This window comes from Daktulosphaira vitifoliae, unplaced genomic scaffold, assembly GCF_025091365.1.
Source record: "Daktulosphaira vitifoliae isolate Bord-2020 unplaced genomic scaffold, ASM2509136v1 Scaffold_4, whole genome shotgun sequence".
Classification (NCBI taxonomy): Eukaryota; Metazoa; Arthropoda; class Insecta; order Hemiptera; family Phylloxeridae; genus Daktulosphaira; species Daktulosphaira vitifoliae.
The window spans coordinates 24900377-24922320 of record NW_026099575.1 but is presented as its reverse complement, the minus strand read 5'-3'; the positions used below and the strand labels follow the sequence as shown (position 1 = coordinate 24922320).

General features: G+C 25.3%; 3 protein-coding genes across 5 annotated transcripts; 1 reads left to right on the top strand and 2 right to left on the bottom strand.

Annotated features, from left to right (window-relative positions):
- Nucleotides 1-645: 645 nt before the first annotated feature.
- On the bottom strand, nucleotides 646-8904 carry LOC126904265 (uncharacterized). The gene is made up of 6 exons (XM_050683155.1): nucleotides 8744-8904; nucleotides 7755-7820; nucleotides 7589-7621; nucleotides 4803-5138; nucleotides 1204-1294; nucleotides 646-941 (listed from the first exon to the last, which is right to left on the bottom strand). Exons 1-6 carry the CDS (start codon nucleotides 8822-8824, stop codon nucleotides 718-720), a joined length of 831 nt encoding a protein of 276 aa, XP_050539112.1. The 5' UTR covers nucleotides 8825-8904; the 3' UTR covers nucleotides 646-717.
- A 7296-nt stretch (nucleotides 8905-16200) lies between these two features.
- Nucleotides 16201-19141, bottom strand: LOC126904258 (leucine-rich repeat protein soc-2 homolog). Its single transcript, XM_050683138.1, has one exon. The coding sequence runs from the start codon at nucleotides 18994-18996 to the stop codon at nucleotides 17320-17322; it is 1677 nt and encodes a 558-aa protein (XP_050539095.1). The 5' UTR covers nucleotides 18997-19141; the 3' UTR covers nucleotides 16201-17319.
- A 124-nt stretch (nucleotides 19142-19265) lies between these two features.
- On the top strand, nucleotides 19266-20677 carry LOC126904274 (26S proteasome complex subunit SEM1). Of its 3 annotated transcripts, none has more exons than XM_050683177.1 (4): nucleotides 19266-19423; nucleotides 19494-19601; nucleotides 19688-19784; nucleotides 20514-20677. In XM_050683177.1, the coding sequence occupies exons 2-4, from the start codon at nucleotides 19496-19498 to the stop codon at nucleotides 20551-20553; spliced, it is 243 nt and encodes an 80-aa protein (XP_050539134.1). In that variant the 5' UTR covers nucleotides 19266-19423; nucleotides 19494-19495; the 3' UTR covers nucleotides 20554-20677. The 3 variants fall into 3 exon arrangements, with proteins under 3 accessions (XP_050539134.1, XP_050539135.1, XP_050539133.1); XM_050683178.1 differs by having other exon boundaries at nucleotides 19268-19386; nucleotides 19495-19601; XM_050683176.1 differs by having other exon boundaries at nucleotides 19313-19601.
- The last annotated feature ends 1267 nt before the right edge of the window (nucleotides 20678-21944 follow it).

Here is a 21944-nt window from a genome sequence, read left to right as displayed (position 1 = left end):
CACATCAATTCGGTTCGTAGCTCTGCTTGCGAGTTCCAACACAAGATTAAAGTCGATGTAATTCGCTTATCTCGCCTTGCTTACTCAACCACTATAATTGTTTTCTTAGAGCAAGTGTCAATTTAAGCTTTCGTGGATGATATGGAGACGTAGAAACCCAGCAACACATTTGGATGGGACATAACAAAAATACGGATTCTGCATTAACACAACATTAGAATTTGAGGCAGCGGCAAGTGCTGCTAGGAAATGTTGTCGTGTACGCTGAGCTGTTGTGGATGCGACGCCTGATGTATTGGAGCAACTATAGGACATATTGGCTTAGATTAACACCAGACAAATTAAGTCCAACTAGCGTTGGGGGACGTAAGCTGGTTGAAAGACCAAAGCCCTAGACTATTATCTAATAATGTCTAATTGCCTCATTGACTTTTTATTGACAATATGCTATCTATTATAATTATTTGTTAAAATATACAAATTTAAATGTATAAAATGTTGATACTACGTGAGTTCATGATTTTCTCATGAAAGTTATAATTAAATAAAGTTGTATAATTATGAATAACACAATAATACAATTATACATTGCTCATTGAAACCTGAATTTTAGTTCAATAAAAATCATTTGAAAATTTTGTATGCAATTTATTAATGAAAATTAAAAAATTATGAGTTTTAACAAATCTTTTACGATTTTTTAAAAAATAAATATAATTACAAATTTTCTTGATTAATATCATAAACGTCATTAACAATGTAAATTTGAGATTTCTTTATAGCGAAATACAAACAATTAAGTTGACTGAAATCAATAGAATTGTAATTTGGCCAGTCTTCATGGAAAAAAAACCACATATTACTTGCATCTATGTAAATATAAATACACATTTTAATCAAATAAACGGCTGCAAATATCTCAATAACGCCCGATAATACACCTGAAAATTAATAATTATCTTATTTCAAAAGTGATGATAAAACAATTTTTACTTTTCATAAAATTTCTAACGGTCTTAAGTTCTTTTGTATTTTATAATGTCCGTAAATTAGGTATTTTTGTAAACCTTAACCAACTATAAGATCAGTGCTTCTCTCCTTGGTCAGTATCCTGGTAAAATGCCTAGCTCCTTCCCATTTTCTATTATTATTTCTAAGATAAAAACTGTGTATAAATGATTTTAAAAATAATTTATACTGTACCATTTTTTTTTATTTTTCTCTTCTGTAAATACTTTTTTAAATTGTCTTCGCCTTTTAGTATTTCAACCAAACTATTATTATTTATTACTTCCTAAAACATAGATATAATAGATGATTGTGTTTAGCATAAAATATATATATATCTTCTGATATTATCCAAAAGCTGATATGCTATGCCAATAATAAGATGATAAAAAAGGTTACTTTTAGTATTTTTTAAAAAGCAAAAAATAAATTAAAAATTTTAATGTTTTATGAAAATTGATATTTTTGAAGTATAAAAAAACAAATCTTCCCAAAGAGATTCATAGTTTTTCGGCTCATGATAAAAAACATCCTCCAATATACAAATTATTAAAAATCTCAAAATAATATTTTTGTGACATATTAGTATATTTTACTATGATTTGTTTTTTTTTAGCTTCGATGCGAAGCTGATAAGGTATTAGTTTTACTATGATGTGTTTTTTTTTATTTATTTATTATTTTTTTGTGCCTTTTACCACTTTTCTTAGCTCTCACTGAACCACGTTTTTTCAACGATACAAGAAAACATCAAAAATTGTATCTAGTTGAAGACATTACCCTCAAAAATTGAAAAAATTTCCATCGTTCCCCGTAAATGGAGTAAATCTCCAAAAAATTACAAATATAAAAATCACTAATTTTCGAAATTTTTTTTTTAAAACTGCCATAACTTTTTTAAAAATGACCAAATCAATATAATTTTTTTGTATTTACCTATCATTGGTATATTTATTTTATAAATTTAAACCTTTACCTGCACATAAGGGGGGATTCAAAATGACAACTTTTTCATAAAAATTAACTTTTTCAACTTCACTTTTGAAAGTGTTCCGGAAAGTCTGACACACATACATATTTTAAATTAAAGCTCATGTAATGTACTTTATTATGGAAAAAAAAATGTTGTACTTTATTTTGTCTTCACGGTGAAAATGGCTACCAAATGCTATTTTTGTGTTAAAATTCTCGATTTTATATTTTACATTTTTAATTTTATAATGCTATAACTTTTTTAAAAATATATGTATCACTGCAATTTTTTATGATATGTACTATTTGTATACCTCTTTCTTTCAAAATCCTTTTTTTTTAAATAAAATTATTTCTCTTTATACATTTAATTTATATATTACACTTATAAATCATATAATTTTTAATCAGAATATAAAAAAAAACCCAGCACAGTCTCGGCACAGTGGGGACGTGGCATACTTAAGTCAAGTATAATGATATTTGACAGTGATTAAAATCACTATCATAAAAAAACGTTTCGATGCAAATCTGTAGATTTGTGTTTAAATAGTGTTTAATTTAAAAAAATTAGTGGATTATTCCAAAAGCTACATGATCTCCTATTTCCTTATTTATATTCTTATTAATATATCTTTGATTTATGAGTGTAATATATGAATAAATTCTTTTTATATTAATTAAATTTAGTATGAAATTGATATTCAATAATTTAATGCTGTAATTTTTTCGGAGAAACTATAAAAAGTATAATTTGCTGAAGTAATATTTCTTTACTTCTATGACAAATACGTATAAAAATAAAATGGGCTTGATGCAATACTTTTCCAATTATTGTTTTTGTTGCTTATGAGAATGATTCCACTGGTGTATTTGAAATTATAATATAATTTTCATCAGAGACCAGAATATATTTTCGTAAACCCATTTTTCGCCGATTTTTATATTGTTCTACTTATAATATACATAAATATCAGCCAAACTTTATAAAAAAAAAATTTAATCTTACTTGAGACTTACTAGAAATGTACCATATAATGACGTTAATTATAATATTCACGTTATCAATTTTTGCTTTAAAATGTTGAAACTAAAAAATTCGTATTCTGCAGTACAAATCAAACTATTTTGATATACTAATCATAATATTTGACCAATAATTGAATAACAGAGGCAGTTTATTGTTTTTTGGAGTGTTTTTAGTCAAAATCCTAAAAACACGTTGAGCTACCAATAACATTTTTTTTTTAAATCTCAAATCTTCACAAAATTCCTATTTTAATGTATAAAATAATTTTAAAATGGTTCTCATTAAAATTTTGAAGATCGACTTAAAAAATAGATTAAAAATGGCGTTTTTCAAAGATTATTTTTAAGATATTGAACATCAATAATATTTTGAAAATAATTTTGTTTTTTCTTTTAAATTTTTTTTTTGTGTAATTACTTGTTTTTTACTAATTAGTAATAATCTCAAAAATTTTGTTTTGAAAAAATTTTAACTGAAAATTTAAAATCGGCGAAAAATGGGTTTACGAAAATATATTCTGGTCTCTGATGAAAATTCCATTATAATTTCAAACAGACCAGTGGAATCATTCTCATAAGCAACAAAAACAATATTTGGAAAAGTATTGCATCAAGCCCATTTTATTTTTATACGTATTTGTCATAGAAGTAAAGAAATATTACTTCAGCAAATTATACTTTTTATAGTTTCTCCGAAAAAATTACAGCATTAAATTATTGAATATCAATTTCATACTAAATTTAATTAATATAAAAAGTATTTATTCATATATTACACTTATAAATCAAAGATTAATAAGGATATAATTAATGAAATAGGAATTGATGTTGCTTTTGGATTAATCCATCAATTTCTTAAAATTAAATACTACCCACAGAGTTGCATCAAAGCTTTTTTTATGATAGTAATTCACTGTCAGGTATACATGTACCAACTATGCCACATCCACACTGTGCCGCGACCCAAATATCTGTGGCTAACAACAGAATGTCCCATCAGGTTTTAACAAATCTAATAATTTTTGATTCAATAAATTTGTTTGCAATACTTTTTTTCATAAGTATAATTTTTACAGTTTTGTACTATGTAAAAAACCATATTTTTATTATTTGTCTTTAATATAGAAAAAGTAAACATACATTTTTTGTAATTTTTTTTGAAAGTTTAAGCAAGCTATTTTTAACTTTTTTCTTACTAAATATTTTAATGGGTCTTAGAATAACACTTTAGAATAAGTACTTATTGAGCATTTTAATACAGAGTATATTAATGGAAATACAGCAGTATTGAGTTGGGTTAAGTTTACCAGTATAAGCTGTACCTATTGCCCCTCAAGTAACGACTTACAGCAGTTCCAGGGCGGCCCACATTACGCTAATCAGAGATGAAAAAAAACATAAAACAAAATTAAATCTGAAACCACCCAAAGCGGTATTACGAGTTACGCTGCCACCGCCCGTGCATGTCATTCACTACACAGAAAACACTCTAGTGGTGGCGAAAAGGGCGTGAAGAGTCTGGATTTTGGACAAACTATTTGATTATGCACTCGAACCAGCCGTCTTGCGAGTGGATGTATTAAAACACTTGTAACATAATGAGTACTTAATCTAAAGTTATCATCGACCAATTAAAATTAATTGTAAGAAAAAAGAGCTAAAAATAGCTACTTAAAATTTAAAAAAATTAATTTTAATTTTTTTTATATTCCTAGTGTAAAAAAAAAAATTTTAATTTGTCAAATCATCATGGAGTATAATTAATGTAAGTTATCAATAAATAAATATGTAACCTTATATATCAATTCCCTGTATATACTATGATTATTTTGTGTACCATCTCTAATTAGAGATAGAGCTTTAAAAAAATCATTTCCATCTTTTGTAATTTCTTCGTGCATTTCATAAATTGGAATTGTCAACTTCTTACACTCTATGGAATGGTTAGATGTTCGCATTGATTGTAAATCATCGTTATCACTTTTTTCAATTCGATTTTTTGAATAAAGTGGTTGAAAGTAATGACCATTGTCGAGAATTTTATAAAAACCTACAAAATTTCCACCTGCTTCTTTAGTGTAACAGTATAAATATCTGACTTCTACACTTGTTATTTTCTTAGATATTGTCTGAAAAATAAAATAAGTTTCCTTTTTCATATATACCATTTATAAATTTTACAAAATATATCTGTGAATATTCTAATTAATATAATATTCTATAAATTAACATATTAATTATATATTTTAGTTGGAATTTTTATAGTTTTAATATACATATTGACAAAAAATAACAGTTCATTAATTTATATTAAATAGTATTTGAATTATTAAAATTAAAAGAATTTTAGGGTATGATATGTTTAAATTATTTGGTTTAAAGCAGTGATGTCATTTCGTTTTTTTTAGAGCCAGTGAATTTTAAAAACCCAGCACAGAGGGGTTGCGGCCTAGTGGGGACGTTGCATAATTAGACCCAGTATAGTTTTAATCTGACAGCGATTAAAATCACTATCATAAGAAACGCTTCGATGCAAATCTGTAGATGGTGTTTAATTCTAAAAAATTGATAGATAATTACAAAAGCAGGATCAACTTCTATTTCCTTAATTATACCCAGATTAGTAATTCTTTTAATTATAAATTACAGTAGAACTCCAATTATCCGAATTAATGGGGACCGGGACCCATTCACTGACTAATCAAAATAAACAATGACAGGTGACTGCAATGCGCCGGAACTGGAGTGGGAACTCTTACCACGTGTTGTGCCTACACTGACGCCGCGGACTTTGGACAAATTTTTTTCTGATTTTTTCTGAAAGTGATTCGGATAATCGGCGATTCGGATGATCGGAGTTCGGATAATTGGAGTTCTACTGTATATAATTTTTAAAATTAATTGTTTTCAAATTATTATTGATTTTGATTTTTAATATGTTAAAAGTAATCATTTTGAACCTACTTTTTTTTGTCCTTTAAAGTGAATGTTTTAATAAAAAAAAAATGAATTTGTTACCATAATTTTTAGTTCAACTTTCAAGTTTGAAATTGACATTATTAAATAAAAAAAAATGAAATTGTTAAGATTAATATGCAATCAGAAAATTTTATAATTACTATTTACAGTACAATTATCAGAAAATTTTGATTTTTTTTAATTTAGCATATTACAAAACACATTTGGAATATTATAGACTGGTAGAAACATAAACAAATAGAGTTAAAAAATTAATAAATTACAAAGTAAAATTATTTACTTTTGTAGTTGAATACTTTTATCATATTAAATCTAATTCGACAATAAATACTTTAAGAATATTAGAAATTAATGATTTTAATTGTTTGTATGAAAAAATATAGTTAAGCTACTTTTTATTTGAATAAGGAATTTTTTAAGGGTAATATCTTCAACTAAATACAAATTGTAATCATTTGACGCATTGTTGAAAAAAGTAGGTCGAGTGGGGGTTGGCAAAATGAATCGTAGCAACAAAAAAACCACACAGTAAAATAATATTAACTTGAATAAGAAATTTCTTCTCATGAGGGTAGACTATAGTGATGGGATCCTTGATATTTGTTGAAGTTATTGAATCTAAATGAGATAAAAATCAAATGATTTGAAAAATTTTTCTAACTCAAAAAAAATGCAAAATGTTAATTTCCACGGTCGGATGATACGAATCTCGCTCCCTAAGCGTAAAAGACACAAGTGTTACCGACTCGGCAACTGTTTGTCGCTTTCGTCGCTCCGGAACATTTTCAAAAATTAATTTGAAAAAGTGAGTTTTTGTAAAAAAGTTGCTATTTTAAATTCCCCCCAGTGAGCAGTTTAAGTGTTAAATTTTCAAAAAAATGATATAAAATAAAAAGGAAATATCTAAGGTTTTAGTATAAAAAAAAATTATGTTGATTTGTAGATTTTTGAAAAAGTTATGGAAGTTTTAAGAAAAAAAGTAAAAAAATTGACAAAATTTACCTATTTTTAAAATTGTAATTTTTTTGGAGATTTCCCCAATTTGCGGGGAACGAGGGAAAATTTTTTAACTTTTAAGGGTAATGTCTTCAATTAGATACGATTTGTGATCTTTTGACATATTGTTGAAAAAAATCGGTCCAGTGAGTGCTGAGAAAAAGTAGTGACAGACACAAAAAAATAAAAAAAATAAACACATCATAGTAAAATTAATACCTTTTCAGCTTTGCATCGAAGCTAAAATTCCACCTTACTACTTTCAAAAGACACACTTAGTTTAAAAAAGAAAATATTCAAAACGAATTCAATTGTATACTTTTTCAATTGTATATTTGCTCACAAATAGTCAAACATCTCGAAAATATTATCAAATATCTAAATTATCAATAAAAATATATATAATTTGATTGAAGTATCATTTATAGTTTATAGTAACAATTTACTTTTCACATTTATCATTTATTAAATTTAGCAAAAAGTAACTTATTTTTTTAATTATTTTATTTAAATTTGACAGACATCTTATCTTAAAATATGTGTAGCTTGATAAATTTGATTAATTTGTTAAAAAAAACTGTTAACTAAAATTTGTTTATCTTACGTCTTTAGTAGGATCTGTTTTATTTGAATTTCCCTTTAAAAATACAAAAATTACTTATTATTTGATTAACATGAATAATGTTAATTTTCATATATTTAAATAAATTTAGATAATTAAATCATAATTGGAATTGTATTAAATATGTGCATTTAAAAATTATTCTTACCCATAATGAATCAGAATATCTCAAGTCATCATTATTAGTCATTGGATGAGTTAAACACTTAAAACACTATAAAATTTATATGATGAAATTAGAACCAATTAAATTAAATATTAATGTTATTAACTCTTGAAAATTTATGAATTTTAACAAGTTAATGAGGTAAAATTCAAGTTAATAGTTCAATTTAAAAAACCATGTATAACAATATTTAAGATCCTTTGCGATGACCAAAAGATTAGGTATTGGTTTCATTTAACTGCATGAAACAAAATGATTTAGACCATTCTAACAATACATAACGTTTATTGAAACTTTGGCATTGAATATTTACCCACTCGAATAAAAATGAATAGAATTATTTTCATACTAATTATATACGTTGAAGTCCATCAAATTATTTTGAAATAGTTACAATGGTTAAAAATAAATTTAATTGATTTGTGATAGTAATATTGTTTAGTAAATTTTTTGTATTTTCTTTTTAGAGTAAGTAAAGATTTAATAAGAAAACATTCTTGAGTTTACTCAAACGTTAGGCACATAATAAATGTTCTTTAATTTCATTTCCAATTTGTTATATAAAAATGATTGCTGTATACATTTATTTCAAAACTATCAATTTAATAAATAATCATTTTTTTATTAAAACAATTATAATATTTAAAAGTTATCGTCTCAATATGAATTTTATTATCTATAGTAACATAGGCGCAATTTGAATAAAAACTTTTGAATGGCTCATCATATTGAATTTCCCCTTCCTAATTGTTTTTTTATATAATAATAAATGTAATTTATTTGCAATTTTGGAGAGGCTAAACTCAATTTACGCCTATGTATAATAATCTAATAAAATCATTTATTAATTAATTTTATTGTAATGATTGTTAATCCAGAATTTATAGTGGATTATAAAATTAAAATTAATAAAATTAATTAATCTATAAAATTAATGTATAGAATCCGTATTATTTTGTACAAACATTTACCTTTGAAAAAATGTTATCATTTTCTGCTGTATGAACAGTGATATTCGAAAACCATATCATTCCAATAAATTTTAACAACATTCTTATGTTTTACAATTGCCAAATGTAATATTTTAGATTTATAAAATATAAATTTTTCAAAATTTTTCAAAAAGTTAAACATTTTATAACATTTTATAACCTTTTTACCATATTTATCAATTTAACCTATTTAATATATTTGATACAAATTAAGAACCGTAGGAAATATATCAAGAATATATACAGAGTGATTGAAATCTCGTAAGACACTCATTTTCTCAGAAAATATTGAGAATTTTTAATTTTATTATAGAGAAAAAATATCAAGTTCAAAAAACTCTACAATAATATGTAGTCAAACCATTATTTTTTTCGTCCCTTCAAGGATAAAAACCCTTATTTATAATTTTCTTAAATGGGAACTCCTATTTTTAACTTTATAATATGATAGAAAAAAAAATTACAAACAATTTTGTTCTTCTAATTTTTTTTATCCGATTACAAGCTTGTTAACCTTAAGTGATTTTAGGCCAAATTTCTATTTTCATTTTACTGTATTAATTACAGAAGTCATTATTTTTATTTACTGTTGCATAAGCCAAATTTTATTGATCAAGTTATGAAAGGTTATGAAACGTAATAAATGACAATATTTTTTCTGGAAATCAAAATCTTTAAACAATTATAAAACGTAAATGTAAACGTTCGGAGAAAAAAAATTATAAGAACAAAATTGTTTAAAATTTTTTTTCCTATCATATTATCAAATCAAAAATAGTGGTTCCCATTTAAAAAAATTATAAATAAACATTTTTATTCCTAAAGGAATAAAAAAAAAAATGTATTTAACTTCATATTATTGTAGAGTTTTATAAACTTAATAATTTTTGTTTTTACAAAAATTTTAAATAATCAATAGTTTCTGAGAAAATAAGTATCTTACCAGATTTCGATCACCCTGTATATAAGGGTGGTCCTTAGTTATAGAAGAAAAATTTTTTTTTAAGAAATTTAGAGTCATGGGCTCAAAATTTTGTTAGGTTCACTGAAAAAATGAAACTGGTAAAATTTGAGTACAATAAGTGGATTATCTTTTTTTGAGTGTACGCTCTTTATTTTTGAAGTTTCGCCAAAAACACAAAGAACAATTTTTATAGAACTAAATGTGAACAAAAAATAAGGCAATATATTATTTTTTTGTAAAATTAATATTTTTCGTAAAAATAAAAAAAAATCAGTTTCACTTAACTTTTTTTAAAAAATGACATAGTTTTCAGATATACNCTTTTTTTAAAAAATGATATAGTTTTCAGATATACTTTTCCAGTGTCTTAAATTTTAATTGTACAGAAGTAATATTAATCACCGTGATATCTTCTATAAAAAACGTTTTTTGAGTTTTTTTTTAATTATGAATCCTTTCCAAAAAAAAATTTAAAACAACTACGAAAACGTGTTTTTTTTTTTAATTTGTTTGCATGTATGTTTTTTTGTTTATAAACGAACTTTTTTATAGCTACTTCTCCTAGTTTATTATTACTATAGTTAAATAACTTTTTTAATAACATTAAATCATTTATAGGAGCTGTTATAATGTTCGCAGCTGAAAACCACGTTTTAATATAACATTCAACTACAAAACAACATATATCTTCTAGTGCATTTACTTATTTTGAAGGCCCAGGTAATTGACTCATTTCTTCAACGTTTTCCTCCATATCAGTATCTTCGTCCTCCGAGCTAGAGCTGCTATAATATTGAGTTTCGGCTAAATAATAAAATACTTCGGTATATAAAAACTGCTTACTCATAATGTACTGAAATTATTGCGTAATATTTAATAATTACCTGTACAATTTGCGTTTTCTAACTTCTCTTTTTTCTTTCAATCATCTTCTTCTTCTTGACGAGTAATTTTACGTTTTTCAATACTTGTTAACTTCATATCAATACCAAGCATGCCACTGGGCGGCCTTTTTTAAGTTGTGACAGCAAAAACTGTTTGTCTTCTTCAATACTCATCATATTCAGAGCTTCGATATGAGAAATGTCAAAGAGGTTGTCTAATTCTTCAGAAAAAATANCTACCATATTGAAAAATATACTATTTTTGTATGATAATTATGGGTTTTGTATTTTATTTTAATAGAAGTTGATGTTGCTTTTGCAATTATCCATCAATTTTTTAAAATTAAACACTATCTACAGATTTGCATCGAAGCGTTTCTTATGATAGTGATTTTAATCACTGTCAGATTAAATCTATACTGGACCCTACTATGCAATGTCTCTACTATGCCGCGACCCCACTGTGCTACCGTTTTTTTTTTATTTAATATAACTAAGAAAACTTGTTCGTTTATAAACAAAAAAACATACATGCAAAAAAATTAAAAAAAAAAACACGTTTTCGTAGTTGTTTTAAATTTTTTTTTGGAAAGGATTCATAATTAAAAAAAAACTCAAAAAACGTTTTTTATAGAAGATATCACGGTGATTAATATTACTTCTGTACAATTAAAATTTAAGACACTGGAAAAGTATAACTGAAAACTATATCATTTTTTAAAAAAAATTAAGTGAAACTGATTTTTTTTATTTTTACGAAAAATATTAATTTTACAAAAAAATAATGTGTTACCTTATTTTTTGTTCACATTTAGTTCTATAAAAATTGTTCATTGTGTTTTTGGCGAAACTTCAAAAATAAAGAGCGTACACTCAAAAAAAGATAATCCACCCCATTTTTGAAGAACTTCAACCCTTTGAGGCACGTGAAGGGGTTGACTTATTGTACTCAAATTTTACCAGTTTCATTTTTTCAGTGAACCTAACGAAATTTTAAGCCCATGACTCTGAATTTATGAAGTCGAAAAATAAGGACCACCCTACTGTATATATATACATTACTCAACTTTTTAACAATTTTATAATTTTTAGCTTCGGTGCGAAACTGAGAAAGTATTAATTTTACCATGATATGTCAAAAGATCACAAATCGTATCTAGTTGAAGACATCATCTTCTAAAATTAAAAATTTTTCACTCGTTCCCCGTAAATGATGAAATCCCTAGAAAAAAAACGATTTTTAAAATTAATAAATATCGACATTTTTTTCTAAAAATTTCCATAATCATTTTGATTGAATCAAAATAATTCTTTTATATTAAAACCCTAAGTAATTCCTTTTTATGTTATATAATATTTTTGAAAATCTGAGCCTGATACCTGATCACAATCCCCTATTCACAATAGCAACTTTTTTACAAAATTCAATTTTTACAACTTAACTTTTGAAAATGTTCCAAAAATACTGCATCCTTTATACATATATCAAATTAAAGCTTATGTTACATACTATAAATTAAAAAAAAAAATCATCCAGTCAACTTATCTTCTATGTACAAATGGCTGCCGAAATTCAATAAAAAAAATTTTGTGTTAAAATTTTTGATTTTAAATTTTCAACTTTAAATTGCTATAACTTTTTGAAAAATGTATAGATCAATACAAATTATTGTTTCTAAATACATTATATATACCCTTTTTATCCGACATACTTTTTTTTTTTTTAATCGGGCAATTTCCTCTTATACAAGAGGCGTTCAAAACTTGAAACATACGTATAAAAAGTTGAACTTTTTCAACTTAACTTATGAAAATGTTCCGGAAATACTGCTACCTTTGAATATATGTTAAATTAAAACTTATATTATGTACTATAGGTTTAAAAAAAAATTTTTGTCCCGACGACCTATCTTCTATGTGTAAATGACCGTCAAAATTGAACAAAAAATGTAAATTTCCGTGTAAATAAACAATGTTATTGTGATACTTAAGATAAAAGATAGGAGTTAATTTTACTTTTGGAATAATCAACCAATTTCTTAAAATTAAACACTATCTACAGATTTACATCGAAGCATTTCTTATGATAGTGATTTTAATCACTGTCAGTTATCATCTATACTTGTACCACTATGCCACGACCACACTGTACTACCGGTTACTTATGTTTGGTTTTTAATTTTTTATCTAATTCTAAAATAAATTTCGCTATCTTGAAAATTTATAATAGAACAGAATACACGTAATAAATTTATTTGATATTATATTTGTCAGCAGGTGTGTTTATACAGATATAACACATAATAGCTTAAATATTCATTTAATTTTATTAGTAATATTTTTTATATGTGTGCTTTTATTATTTCACTGTCTAAATAGACACCAAATATCATTCTTGTATAGAATACTTTTAAGAGTTAATTTTCCTATATGCATTTTAATGTTTTAAACCCCTCCTGTATAAAGGGTAATGGTCTGATTTAAAAAAAAAAGTATGTAGCTTAAAAGAAGAATATAAATATTACTTATCTTAAAAAAATTATAATGATTCATACATTTTTCAAAAAGTTAAAAAAATTAAAAATATAAAATCGAGAGTTTTAACACAAAAATAGCTTACGGTAGCCATTTTCGTCATGAAGAAAAAATAAAGTCCGTAATATTCTTTTCCATAATAAAGTATATAACAAAAGCTTTAATTAATGATATATATAAAAGTGTCAATATTTCCGAAACACTTTCAAAAATCAAATTGAAAAAGTTGACATCTAGAATCCCCTCGCGTGAGCAGGTAAAGGGTCAGATTTATAAAATAAATATACCAAATAATAGGTAAAGACATCGAGCATCTATAAAAAAAAATTATATTGATTTGGTAATTTTTAAAAAAGTTATGGCAGTTTTAAGTAAAAAAAAATTTCGAAAATTAGCGATTTCTAAATTTGTAATTTTTTTGGAGTTTTCCCCCATTCACGGGGAACGAGAGGATTTTTTTCAATTTTTGAGGGTAATGTCTTCGACTAGATACGATTTGTGATCTTTTGACGTATCGTTAAAGAAATCGATCCGATGAAAGCTGAGAAAAAATGGTAACAGACACAAAAAAAAACACATCATAGTAAAACTAATACCTTATCAGCTTCGCATCGAAGCTAAAATACAATTATTATAAGGGATTGATAAATATCAAAATTTCCCAAAAATTCAGTTGGGTATGGGTTCACTGTAACATTAAAACAATCATGATTACATATAATTAAATCAAGAATAACATTCCTTGAATTTTTATTAGCATAAGTTAATCTAAGAAAGTGCATATTATCATGAAGAAAAAGGAATTTGCACAGCTAAATGACGCAGAAAATAAATTAGATATTTTCTTCTGAATATCTGTTCACCTTTGACTGAGCTGTGGGCTTTTAAGAAGGAAATATAACTTTATTATATATTGGTTGTAATCAGTGGTGAATCTTAGGTGTTGGTGGTGTGGTGTGACTTTAAATATAATAGTTATAGGTATAAAAAATTGTCAAATTAAATATAATAAAATAAAACACATATTATTATTCTAAAGGTCGCAATAGAAAATAGAAATGAAAGTAATAATAGCGATTATACTATAATAGCTAACGAAGAGCGTACATGTATAGTTAATTCTAAAAATAAATTACCCTAAGTAGTAATATACTAATATTTTATTGTATGAACGACGCTACCGGTCGTCCAAACACTGCTCGTGAGGGAAACAACTTTAATGTTCGCACACGACAAATGTATTATAACTATTTTACTATTTAAAAATGTACAATTGATTTTCTTCTTTTAATTAATATTATGGGGAGGTGCGATCGTCCCGTCGTCCAAGCCACGAGCCAACACTGGTTGTAATACAAAAAGGTATTAAACTATTAAACTCATCATAAAATAAATAATAAAGTATTACATTTTGTAATTGAGTAGCTACTTAAAAATAAATCCAACACAGACACGAGAGATTTAAAGCAAAAGGTTATTCAAATCCTTAAATGGCATTTTTTTTTTTTGACAACTCAAAACAGAATTTTTAAGTTTAATATTTTATAATTAAAAAAAAAAATTATGCTAAGAGTAATAAAAAATAATTGATTCAGTAATTTTTTAATGAGATTTTGAAACATTATTTGAAAGAAAATATTAATTTGTAAAATATACAAAATTTGACTTGATTTTATTAGATTTTAAAAATACATATCTTATGTGTTTAATGTTAAAAAACTATCAAAGGGAAACTACAAAAAAATAATTTTTAACGTAAAATATTTTCTTTGAATAATCAACAAAATTAAATTTACTGAACAAAATGATGTACCTTTTAAAAAAAATAAATAAAAGTTCTTAATTCATGTTGTATTCTATACACTTTTATCATATGGTTTTAATAAATGCTTAAATATAATATAAGTAGATATATATATATATTCAAATTTACAGTTACTAAAAGCTTATTTTTTTTAATTATAATTATTGTGTTGAGAGTAACACAAATAAATACAAACTAGTTTCAAGGCACATCTGGTTTAAGGCGTTTTGTGTAGACAACCTAATTTTCACGATTTCTCGAAAGATACGCAAAACTCTTTGGTCATCAGAAAATTTGTCGAGAAAATGGTACCAGGGATTTAGGAAGAGAACAGTATTTTTGTAGTAACTTAGGACAACCGCAGTGCAGTGTCATAACAATCATACGATTCGCTCATATTAGGTACCAGGGGTTTAGGCGATAGTCTTGATTAGCGTAACTAAAACAAGAGCGATGGGATAACTTGGTGCCTGCCGGTTGGTATATAAGACAGCCTGACGTATTCAGTTGACCTTATAATTCTACAGATAATATGGTACAGAAATATTGTTACTGTTATTTATCAAAAATGTTTCATAGTGCATCAATTACCCTCCCCCTAATATATTTAAAAATATTGAACTAAGTTTCCCTAGCGCCGTGGTGCGTAGCGCGCAAACAGCGACATAAAATGAACGCACCCAATTATTAACATGCCAACAAACCCAACCCATCTAAAAACCAGGGTTGTTAAAAACATGTGTAAAACTTCGCATCAATGTCCATTTTGAAATTAGTGATGTTCTAGATTCCACTAAAAACGCGTTGGTTTCCTGAGTTAGACATCGTATTGAAAATAGTATTAAATATAATAACTAAATCATTTATTGGTATTCTGTTGATTATGTATTAAAATTCGAAGCAGTTTTGTCACGTAGACTACAATATTTAAAGTGGTATACAAAGTGAAAACTTATAACATTTTTGGAGATAGACTTCTCAATTCAGTTTTTAGCACAAGATCTATTTATATGTGTTTTATGAAATCGTGTATATAGCGACTTAGTTGGGGTACATTGCGTGTACCCACCTTTTAATTTTCTATTTATGTATAAAACATATACATAAACATATATATAAAACATTTACAGAACAATTAAATTTTAATGAATAAAACTTGATTATTGTTTCATTGAAAATAAATGTATTTAATTACCTCAAAATATACATTAAAGAAGTTATAATTAATTAACGAACACATTTTTATATATTATTAATTGCACAATTTTAATGACCAAAATAATTCTATGATTCTATATGACACACTATAAAAAAGTTTGGCATGAGTGTGAACCTAACATCAATAACTTTTTACAAAATATTTAATAATAAGTACAATTTTATGAATCAATCAAATGTTATTTAACATGTACATTAATATATTTTATGTATAAATAAATAACCATGGTTTAAAGAAATATACTGTTAAAGTCTATATATATCATACATAAGGGGTTTTTAGTTATAGTCAAATAATTTTGTTCGCTATAATTCAATATAATAAAATTTATAATTAAAAAGAAGGGAGTATAATTATATTATTAAATGTATTTGACATTTTTCAACATGCATAACGGAGCCACACAGTTAATTATTTAAGTTAATATAAATAAAAATCCAAAATGGTTTTGTACATCTACTTAAAATATAATAATAAAGTATAATACATTAGTTAATAGATTAGTTCATAAAGAAAAGAACTTGCTTCATACAAAAAAAAATGATTGAATGTACCACTTGGATTATTAAAAAAAAAAATTATCACAATTAAATTTTGCAATAGAACTGAAAATTGTATAGATAATTCTTAAAATTAATTTAACAAATAAATTGTTCTACAAACAGTAAAGAAATACTTAAATCTCAACAAGTTGATTTTATAATCACATTTCATAATAACAACTACATGTCAACAAAATAATATTCACTGGTTAAGTTACCAAAATCCATTTACATGTATTTTTATATTCTAGTAAAATTTCAATTTACTATTGCAGTAATCATGTCAAATAAATTTATTTAAATGTAATAACAGCTAACCATTATTTTAAATAACTATATTAATGGAATAATGTAAGTTTAATTTAAATGAGAGGACAATAATTTGATATTACAATATTATCAGGAAAATGTATTACTGTTTTCATGATAATAATTTACGGACGGTGGTATACACAATGTATCTATGAACATACTTAATTAGTAGCTCTAAATTAAATGTTTAAAAATATTGGTACTTCAAATTATTACACTAAAATAATAATATTAAGAACTCACTAAAGATTTACTTTGAATATATCATGTAGTAATAAAACAAATTTTGATGTTTTTAGAGAGTTCGGTAAGGACCATTTACTTTCAAATAAGTCATAACTAAGGAAGGACCTCCTTTAGCAGCATCACCGAGTTGGCTTAAAGGACAATTTTCAATACCCAAAAGCTGTAATTTGGAACAAAGAGCAAGTTCAAATGGTAAATGGTGAAGATTTTGGTTATCATTTATATATAAAGCTTCCAAATTTTCTAGAGTACCTATTTCTTCAGGCAATGTACTAAGTTTATTTTCACCAGCACTGAGATAAGCCAAATTTGTAAGGTGGCCTATAGCACGTGGTAATGATAGCAATTGGTTTGATTGCAATATTAATTTTTGAAGTTCTCGCAAATAGCCTATCTCTTGTGGTAAAATTTCAAGTTTATTTTCTTCCAAGTCTAATATTCTGAGTTTTTGTAAACTTCCTATAGTAGCAGGCAGTCTTTTCAACAAGTTGTTAGATAAAATTAATACTTCTAATGATTGCAAGTATTGAATATCATCAGGTAGTTTTGTTATCATATTAGTAGCTACATTTAGTTCCACCATGTTGGTCCAAGAACCTACATCCAAAGGAAGTGATACCAAAGCATTATCTTTCATATTTAATTTAGTGAGGTAAGTAGCTTTCGAAAATACACCATATGGTATTTTATCAATTTTATTATGTTCAAAATTAATTGAATCAACAGAAACAAATTGTACAGGACCACCTGTTGGATATGATGTAAAACAATTTCTAGCTAATGTTATACTATTAATTTCTTTTAAATTAACAAGTAACCCATCAGGTAATGAACTTAGCATATTACCTTCAACATTGAATTCATCCATTCGATTACAACTACTTAGTGAATTAGGTAATGTTTTTAATCTATTGTAACGCAATCCTAAGCGTGTTAACAACACAAGATTACCAATAGTGTCAGGAATATCTATCAGCTCATTATGCTGAAGATCAAGTGTAGAGAGCTGTATACAGTTCCCTATCTCTTCTGGTAAATGTTCTAAATGATTATGAGATACGTCAAACGTAATCAATCGTTGCAATTGACCAATTCCATTAGGTAATTCTTTGATTTTATTTTCTCGTAAACTAAGCATGACTAAGTTGACTAGTTTACTAATATCATCAGTTACACTACGTATTCGGTTAAATCGTAAAAACAAAGTAGTAAGTGTATTAAGTTTATAAACAACATCTGGAACTTCCGTTAATTTGTTATGCCTCAAGTCTAGTACCTTAAGACTAGTAAGATTGACCAATGAATCAGGTAAACTAGTCAAAGAATTTTCACTTAGTGCTAATGTTTGCAAACCTGTTAGACATCCAATTTCTGAAGGTAATGTGACTAACTTATTTCCATATAAATACAGCTCTGTTAACTGTGTAGCATCTCTAATAGTAATTGGCACTTTAGTCAGACCGGACTTGCTTAAATCCAAACGCCATTCCGAGCAGTCATTACAATTCTGTATTTCTTTCGCTGCATCCTGAACGATTTTCTTAGTATTCTCTTTTTTTGCAGACGGTGTATACAGTTTTTTTGAATCATGTTGCTTTACTGTAACCACCCGAGGCTTTAAGTCAGATGCTGTACCACTAGTTATAGAACTTACAGACATTTTTTTCTCTTTGCGCATCTTATTAGCATCAATCATTTTTACTATATCCACTTCGCTGGACTTCATAACATAAATTAGTTACATTAAATATTATACGAACAAAGCATAATACATTACGCTAAAATAAAAATTCATTTCCACACTATTCCTGATATTTTACTGAATTAAGAAAAAAATATAGTTCACAATTTAATGAAAACTGTTATTGATTATATTATACCTTATAGATAAAAAAAAACGTATGGATAAAAACTAAATTGTTTTTGCTTCCATGATATTAGAAGTCCTGATAATTCTTAAGGGCTTATCATTTTTATTTTAATGACTTTTGTCACAAGTAGTAGATATGTTTTATATATCCAGTTATGTAACTAAATTGAGAACCACTCTAAAACCGTATAGGTTATGTGCATGACTATTAGTTATTTTAACTGAAAACAATAACAATTTGAAAGATAATACGATCATTTACGGTCTTTAACTCATAAAAAAAGTATCTAGTTAATTTAGTTTATATTATTCTTTTAATCACGAAAATTAATTTTTTTATTATTACAAAATAGAAATGATCATGTCATCGGAACCAAAACCTGATTCTGATAAACAAAAAAATACTCTAGACGTTGGTTTGTTGGAAGAAGATGACGAATTTGAAGAATTTCCAGTTGAAGGTAATTTTTATTGTTTGCTTAATACATATTTTCATGTAGTATGTTACAATTGTGGTATATTTCTAACGTTTCATTATTTTTCTTAGAATGGACAAGTAAAGATGAAGAAGATAAAGAAGCTAATGTTTGGGAGGATAATTGGGATGATGATAATGTAGAAGATGACTTCAGTGTTCAACTACGGTAATTATGTTGTTTATAATTCAAGTTTAATTTTTTGCAGTTAGTATAAATTTGTAGGATTATTTTTTAAAGGTTTTTAAAAAATTGTTTTTTTTTTTTCATATTGGAAATATTTTAGTCGTTATACAACACGACTTTTAAAATCATAGATAGAAATTACCTTTTGCTTGGGCTAACTTATACGTTATACTTTTTTAATTAAAATTTGAATAATGAGAAAATAAGTATTATACATATTATAATATCACTAAGGTAAAGCATGAATCATAATTTAAATTTATATTATAGGTAAAATATATTAGTAATATTAAAAATATAAAAGTAATATAAATTATATTTAAAATTAATAAAATTTTTAGATACTATCAATAGCAAAGTTTAAATTTAACCTAAGAAAAATATAATTTTTTTTTTTTTTGAACAAAATTTTATGCATCATGTAAGTTTATTAAACCTTTTCTAATATTTTTGTTTGAAAATTAACAGTATGTTTTATTAAAAAAATGAGTATTGTAGGAGACAATGAATAAATATTTACCTACTTTATAAAATATTTTCTTTTAAAATAGCAGGGTCAACGAAGCAATGGCCCTTGTGTCTCCAAACTGTTATACTTTACCATATATACTCATAATAATAAAAATTGAATCAATATCCGATTTAGGTTAAAACTTAAGGGCAGAACTAATCATTTAAATTCTATGTAAATTTTATTGTTTTTTGTTACAGGGCTGAATTTGAAAAACAAAATATTCCTGCTGATTTTTAAAATGAGTTATGAATGCTTTCAAAATGTTTGAATTAAAACAAAATAATGTAAAATAAAAATAATTATAAATTTATTTAAGTACTATAATTATATGATTTTATTATTAAAGTTTATTTTAAATCTAGTTTTTATTTCTTACTTATTTTACATAATTAATTCATTATATCAATTTTACCAAACAAAAAGATCATAGACTATATTTTTGTCAAAAATGAGTTGTGTATTTTAAATGTAAATGTCACTATTTTCTACTGATAAAGTGGATGATTATTTCTACAATTTCTTTAATAATAACCATTGACGTTTAAAGATTATAAGTAAACTTTATTCATTTACTTTCATTATTGTTGTGTTTTTTGTGTGTCTCCATATTACTACTATTGTTTGATATAAAAAAAACGATTTTGCTCAACAATACATCTTAATCATATCTAATTGAAGCTATTAGTATCATGATTTGTAAAAGTTACTTCCAATTCCTAAAATAAAGGAAATGTCTCAAATATTTACAAATGTAAAAAATTTAAATTATTACAAAACAATAAATATTGATAATTTTAGTTTTTTATTTACATTGAAATAACTTTTATAACATATTGAGATATCAAATTAATTTTTTTAAATTGTCAAACAAATAAAATAAATTTTAATAATACAGTAGAACCTCATTAGTCCGGACTTCTCTTAATCCGGACAGCTGTCTAATATTACGAAAAATACACAGTATGCCGTAGACTAAAATAAACATAAAGGCAAGTTCCTCGAATTTCCCATAAGTACATATGTTCTTATCTACCGTCATTAAAGTTATCATAAACTATGTATTAATAATTTATATTTTGGTCATTATTATATATATACATAATTCTATCCACATTAAATATGTCATATTTTTGCTGGATCTAATATCATGTTGCAATATATATATATATATATTATATCATATATAGTATTTAGTATAATATAATATTCTTAAATCTATAATACGGACATGTTTTTTGGTTATTTTGTTTAATCCAGACATTCATTAAATCGGACAACCTAGAGCCCTTAGTAGTCCGGATTAATGAGATTTTACTGTATTTAAAAAAATTAATTTTGAAAACATTGATTTTAAACTATTATAAAATAGAAAACTATTTTATTTGGAAAATGGCAGGTTGATAACAATATTTAGATTAGTTTTTAATTTATAATTAATTAAATTTATATTTTAAAATTTTAATTTATAGACGGGGGACGCACGACTAAACGAATGTATTATTAGAAATTTAAACTAGTTAAATATGTATCTTTCTACTTAAAAAATTCAATTCGTTATCCTTATATATTAGCTTCGATGCGAAGCTGAGAAGGTATTGGTTTTACTATGATTTTTTTTTTTTTTTTTT